The 6,924-nt window shown below is 41.9% G+C and overlaps 1 protein-coding gene across 7 annotated transcripts in view; it reads left to right on the forward strand.

Annotated features, from left to right (window-relative positions):
• Positions 1-6,924, forward strand: part of gramd1ba (GRAM domain containing 1Ba) — a 58,165-nt gene that overhangs the window by 44,212 nt on the left and 7,029 nt on the right. For all 7 annotated transcript variants that reach the window (XM_016475085.1, XM_016475086.1, XM_016475087.1 and 4 more), the window contains 11 exons: positions 3,474-3,558; positions 3,760-3,863; positions 4,072-4,167; positions 4,242-4,322; positions 4,415-4,530; positions 5,122-5,275; positions 5,443-5,635; positions 5,732-5,878; positions 6,059-6,177; positions 6,289-6,431; positions 6,576-6,679. In XM_016475085.1, the coding sequence (XP_016330571.1) occupies positions 3,474-3,558; positions 3,760-3,863; positions 4,072-4,167; positions 4,242-4,322; positions 4,415-4,530; positions 5,122-5,275; positions 5,443-5,635; positions 5,732-5,878; positions 6,059-6,177; positions 6,289-6,431; positions 6,576-6,679 (1,342 nt within the window). The remainder of the gene's footprint in view (positions 1-3,473; positions 3,559-3,759; positions 3,864-4,071; positions 4,168-4,241; positions 4,323-4,414; positions 4,531-5,121; positions 5,276-5,442; positions 5,636-5,731; positions 5,879-6,058; positions 6,178-6,288; positions 6,432-6,575; positions 6,680-6,924) is intronic.

Consider the following 6,924-nt stretch of genomic DNA (forward strand, 5'->3'; position numbering starts at 1 on the left):
TATGGTTCAGTTGGAAGATTTCGCCAGTGCTGTCCCGCGAACGCGAGGTCTGACTTTCCCGGAGAAGTGTCACCTCTCTCGGCGTCTGTTCTGTGCAGTGAGCGGCAGAGAAGCAGCGCATTCAGTTGGCCGCACCGCAGCTGACTCGTCAATAAATGAGTACAAAACAGCGTTTCCTAGCACCTGTCGCTTACTGATTGTTTGGAATTATAAATATGAGCGTAGTTCGTCTGTTAATATCACATGCACTTTTTTTTTTTTAGTTTGTTACTCAGACGCAGGCAGTGCGCTGCATGAGACAAAAAAGTAATATAGCCAAAACAACCGCATAGCCGCTCTTTAGTGTAGATGCATGTTGATTTTATCAGACGATGCCGCGATTATAAAGGAGAGTGACTCCTGGTTAACATGTATTAAAATGGGTCGTGTCACTATAGTGTGTTATTATTTGACAATATTCACTCATCATGACAGTAAAATAGGGCATTCTAAATCAATGTACTGCAGTATTTCCTCTCTCAATCAGTAAAAAATATGGTTAACACACGGTCATGCATGAAAAAAAAATACCGTCATGTACCGTGAAACCGGTATAATTTTGAAAAATACCGTGATATAAATTTTTGGTCATACCGCCCAGCACTAGAAAATATTAAACTTTGCTCATTTTTGTTTTTCCTGGGTGGACTGATGAGACGGACACAAGCTGTAAGATGTCAACTGTAAACACTCTTCTGACATCCAATCCAGTTGGGCGTCAGTGAAGAAAAAGCATTTTCGCCACAGGACTGTAAATAATCACATCCCATGTGTTCGCGGGGAGGGTCAAGTCATTTTTATTTGTATAGAGCATTTTACAATCCATTACGTTTCAAAGCACCTTTACAGAAAATGATGCATTAGGCCTTCAAACCCTGAGTGAACAAGCGAAGAGCAACTCTGGCAAGGAAAAAAAATACTCCATATGACGTTAAGCCAGCAGAGAAAAAATCTTGAGAAGAACAGGACTCATCCTCTTTCTTCTCCAATGACCACACCTGGTTAGATTTTGGTAACTATCTCAAATGAAATACCAATTTGACCCAGACTTGACATTTGGCATCAAGTGACAACCCAACATAGTTGCTCAAATAAGGGACTTTCTTAGAGCTTCCAAAACAAATGCAATGAGATGATTCTACTGAGTGTCTTGCTCCTGAGCTGAACAATGAGTCTGCCTCAGTAGCGGCCTGAGATGTTTTGCTTGAGAGGGGATTGAAGGAGAGGCCAGAAAGAGAGATGATTCACCCATTTGGCATCCTTTCAACGTCCCCCCTTCCTCTAACGCAGGAAGTTAACTAGAGTTCGTTCACCCCGTGAGAGTGCGAGTATGAGGGAGAGAAGGAAGACTGAGGCGTTGTCCTTGGCTGCGCCTAAACACTAACACCATAAAATGACTTGTGCACAATGGGGGCCTCTGTGATTCTCTCTCAAACTTTCTTTATCTCTCCATCCTATATTTTCCTCCACCTCCCACTGTTTTGATCTTACTCCCACCTCATGAAGCCAAAAAACTTCTGCTTTTCATGCTATTTTTTGGGGGTTTTGTAATGAAATGAAAACATTTGTGGAAGCTGAAGTGTCTTGTTCAGGCATTAAGCGCCTCAGGGTCTTCAGGAAACTGACAACAGCAGCTATCACTGCAGTATAAATGGTGTTTTTGCAACATTTCTGGAGAGACATGAAATCTAGGTTGGCCTGGGATTGGGAGGGGTGTAATGACAGTCCTAGGAGAAGCATATAAATCTCACAGCTCTTCGATCATGAGTGAGAAAAATGTACAGCCTGAAGCAAAGAGCTTACTACATCTTGACACGGCCCCTCCTCTCTCTTCTCCTTGGCATTCTATTGGCCAGCTGTCTTCCCTAGCTCCTCCCCCTCCCTGTTTCTCACACACAAACATTCTCTCAGGCCACTCCCACTCCTTTTGGCACAATTGTTTTGTAGAAAGTCTCAGTGAGAACTCTTTCCTGCTATAGTAAAGGGTTGCTTCAGCTCAAGTTGGTCTTTCTGTGAGATTTAATGAGACAAATTTTGCATCCTCTGGGAAGAAATTTACTGAAAAGCGACTCACAGCAGATGAACGCATCTTGGCTTGCAAGGATATTAATGCGTGCAATTTTGAATATGCATGCTGAAGAAAGAATTTTGAAAGAAAAAATATTTTTTGTCTGAAGAGAAAGTGTTTTTTTTTCCCCCGAAGCAGGTGGTTGTTTCCTCAAGCAGTCAAACACTTTTCTGTTTTTGGATTTGTGTAAGCTGATGTTTGCCTCTGGATATTTCTAGGATAACAGTGTCACAATTTAGTTTTTCTTGCCAGAATAAATTTTTTCTCACCATGCAAATGTTACTATTAGATAACCGGAATGGAAAACCTTCATGAACCATTTGTATCTGAAACATTGTAAAGTGGCAACGTTCCTCAGTTATTGGCTGGATCTGGAACTGCTTCTTGTATTTTGTAAATTTGGTGGATCAGCAGGTGTAAACCCTAAAACAAGAAGAGAGCAGCTGCAAGGAACATTTCCATTCTGAGAGCATCAAGTGATCACTTCCAAAGGACGAACATCACTACATGTTACCACTAACTGTCCTCTGTGTCTTGTTAAAAATTTGACTCATTTCCTGAGGAAAACGTGCTCCATTTTCATTGTCAAGGGCGATGTGTGTCTTTCAGTGTGAGGATTTTTCCTGCTGCATGTGGAAGATTGTTTGGCTGGTGTTTAGGTGCTGAGACTCACTTAAACAACAAAATAGGTAATGCCAAAGTACAGTTGCAGAGGTTACTCCAGGTCATTTCAGAACGTGGCCTGGTGAAGCTGCACTGGAGCTCAGCGCACATGCTGAAGCATTGCACCACTGTCAGGAGCTGAGACAATAAGTGGCAACGTCTCCACAACTAGACAGGAGCGATGGAAGTCCTCAGTTTTGAGGCTGAGTCTGATTGGCTCTACGACTGGGAGGCGGTCCAACAACCCGAAGTGCCCCTGTGTGATTGGACGGACTGGGACTGGGATTCTGAGAGTGTTCCTGCTGTAAGCAACCAATCAGAGAGGAGAAGAGTAGACAGTTATCTCCCTCCTCTTGTTTAGCTTTGGTTATGTTAGATCATGAGCATCTTCCAAACTGTTTGTGGTTTCAGTCAGGACTGGCCTGCAGAGGAACTGAAGTGCTTATTCAGTACATTGGCGTAGATAATGAAGCCAACAGAGCATTGAAAATATATATTTTTTGTAAAAACTTTTTTTATGTTGTATATGGGGGACACAAATGGCACCCGTTTTGTATAATGATCCTTTACAGTTTGTCTTCTTTGTACCCTCTCGGAAATGCTGAATGTTTTGACTGTCTCTGTTTGGATGTTTGTGGCTGTATGTGTGTTTATGTGTACTGTACATAGCTGGTCTCATTCTCTCTCTCCTCTTGTCATTCAGGTTTTGAGTCCCACATACAAACAGCGAAATGAAGACTTCAGGAAGCTCTTTAAGCAGCTGCCTGACACAGAGCGCCTCATTGTGGGTGAGTCTTATATTTGATCTTTATGCTACGGTATAATAGGTATTAAAATTTTCACAACTTTTATAAAAAATTGAGATCCACTAGTGATAGCCTATTATATTTTTTGTGTGTGATTGGAAACAATATGTAAAAAAATATGTATGAAAGGGGCTGCTGTATCCTAACATCCATGACCTCTGACCTCTCGCCTTATCCTGACAGACTACTCCTGTGCCCTGCAGAGAGATATCCTCCTGCAGGGTCGCCTCTACCTCTCTGAAAACTGGATCTGTTTCTATAGCAACATATTCCGCTGGGAAACGCTGGTGAGTTGATGAATTACTCTCATCTTAGAGGGAATCAGTCTCTCATGCCATATTCTTGAACCATTGAAACAGAAAGCTGTGTGAGGGGAAGCAGCTAATTTTGCACGAAAATCACATTTCTGCCTTTTTTTTGAAGATATAGTGAACATGCTGTGTTGAGATGTGGCTTCTGCTGGTTTGTTGAGTTTGTGGTGTCTTGTGTGTGTAGCTGACTGTGAAGTTGAAAGATGTTTGCTCCATGACGAAAGAGAAGACTGCTAGACTCATCCCCAATGCCATCCAGCTGTGCACAGACAGTGAAAAGGTAAACACAGGCCTTTGACTTTTGCATAACACCAGTAGTGTACCAACACTAAACATCTACATGTTCTCCTCCAGCACTTTTTTACCTCATTCGGGGCAAGAGATCGGACGTACATGATGATGTTCAGACTCTGGCAAAATGCTCTACTGGAAAAGGTTGGACAAGACATGGCATTATATCCAGTGATCTGTTGAAAACAAATGCTTGGTTGCCATGTTCACCCACCGTGTCTCTTGTTTTTATTTAGCCATTGTGTCCCAAAGAGCTGTGGCACTTTGTCCATCAGTGTTATGGGAATGAACTGGGTCTGACCAGTGATGATGAGGATTATGTACCTCCTGATGACGACTTCAACACCATGGGGTGAGTTTTCCCCCGTCATGAATGTTCAACCATTTAGGCAATTCATAATTTACAAATCTCCACCCTGTCTCACAGCTTTGTTAGAAGAGGTCCAGAAAACAGATGTTAATTCGTAATTTAAGAGATTTCTACATTTTCATGTGACACTGAAGACTGGAGTAATGATGCTGAAAATTCAGCTTTGCACCACAGAAATAAATTACATTTTTGAATATATTAAAATAGAAAACTGTTATTTTAAATTGTAATAATATTTCACAATATTACTGTTTTTACTGTATTTTTGATTAAATAAATGCAGCCTTGGAGAGCATAAGAGACTTGTTTTAAAACATATATTTAGCCACTCTCGATTCAATAAATTAAAAACACCATCAAAATCAGCAAATCAAAAGTACCCAATCAGATATACCTAGTCAAACTTGGTGCATCCAATATTCAGATGATCATTAATTTGTTGTAGACATCTTCATATCTCCTTTTCACCCACTATCCATCGGTCCATCCCATTGCTATCTGTGGGAGAGGGTCTATTCTTCTGCCCGAGCTGGTAATCTTGACCTGCAGCTGTTGCCCTTCTCCCTGGTGCAGGTACTGTGAGGAGATTCCCGCTGAAGAAAACGAGGCCAATGACAACTGCCCCAAAACCCCAGATGCCAAAATGGACATCAGCCCCCAGCTCCACAGGAGGGTTTTCCCCAACAGCAGTCTGAATTCCACAGACAGCACAGACGCTCCGGTCAACGTAAGCACCAGATCCCTTCACACAACATATCACTGCGTTACTGTGGGAATAGTAGTTTGTATGACATTAATGGTTTAATGTTGCCATACCTGACCACTACACCATAATGTTAGGATGGCAAACGCTACGCATGTTTTGAGTGATTGATATTCTTTCTCTCTGTGTAGTTTGACGTGCCCCCAGTGGAGGACTTTAGTGGCTGTGTCCCTGAAGACCTCCTACCCCTGCCATTACCTGACAACAAGCTGCCAGAGACTAGTGGCTCCGCCCATGTCCCCACCCCCTCACCCTCCCTTGACTTCAACGACAATGAGGACCTTCCCACTGAACTCAGCGACTCGTCAGAAACACATGATGAGGGTGTGTACGCTCTCTCAAAAACGGATTTTTACCATTTCTATATACTGCACCACATCTGGTCTGACACACGGACTCTTCCTGTTTCTGTGTTCTCAGCAGGGGAAGTGCAGGCCTTCCAGGAAGATCTGAATGGGAAACTGTACATTAATGAAGTGTATAAGTTCAGTGTGGATAAAATGTATGACATCCTCTTCACTGAATCCCAGTTCATGAGAGAGTTTCTGGAGCAGAGACGCTTTTCAGGTTGACCATTATGGTCTATCTATCTATCTATCTATCTATCTATCTATCTATCTGTCTGTCTATCTATCACGTAACAATCATATATCTAACAGTCTTTATCCAACTGTCTATCTATTTGTCTGTCTGTCTTTCTGCTTATATCTGTCTGTTATTGATTTCACCTTTTTTTCCTCTTTTCAGATGTGGTCTATCACCCGTGGAAGAAAGAGTACACTGGTAATCAGACCAGAGAGATCATGTACACCATCTCCCTCTCCAATCCACTGGCCCCAAAGACGGCCACAGTCACAGAGACGCAGGTGAGCTCACCAGAGCAGATAAACAAGCCACATACAGTATACGGGACGTGTTTCATGTAGTTTTGTCTTTTGATTACGCTGTGAAAAGCTGTTTCTTTGTTTTTCTTCCAGACTCTGCACAAGGCCAGTCAAGTGAGCGAGTGCTACATCATCGACGCTGAGGTGATTGCTCACGATGTCCCATATCACGATTACTTTTACACGCTCAACCGCTACATGCTCACCAGAGTCGCCAAGAACAAGTGCCGCCTGAGGTAAAGCTTGTGCTCTGTATTTATTCATTCTTTATTCTATCTTTAATCCAATAAATATCATTATAATGTGTAATGCTCTGTGCTATACAACAACATTTATAGCATGTAAGGATAAAATGCTGTTTTTTCTTATGAATCTAAAAGGGTATCAGCTGAACTACGCTACAGGAAGCAGCCATGGGGACTGGTCAAGGGCTTCATTGAGCGAAACTTCTGGAGTGGCCTGGATGAATATTTTAGGTATTTAGGTAAGTTTTGGCAGGGACTAATAAAATAAAACTGCTGAATAAAGTATAAAAATCTACACCTGACTCACTAACACTTGCACTCTCTATTCTTCTTCTGTTCTAACTACTTGTTTTATTTTGATATATATATATATATATATATATATAACCTTGCTACGTGATAGACTAACCGGGACTTGTCACAGCACTTATATATTGCTGCTCTTTTGTTGGTTTGATTGCTTCTATTGTCCTCATTTTTAAGT

The sequence above is a fragment of the Sinocyclocheilus anshuiensis genome, unplaced genomic scaffold (assembly GCF_001515605.1).
Source record: "Sinocyclocheilus anshuiensis isolate Anshui unplaced genomic scaffold, SAMN03320099.WGS_v1.1 scaffold2218, whole genome shotgun sequence".
Lineage (NCBI taxonomy): Eukaryota > Metazoa > Chordata > Actinopteri > Cypriniformes > Cyprinidae > Sinocyclocheilus > Sinocyclocheilus anshuiensis.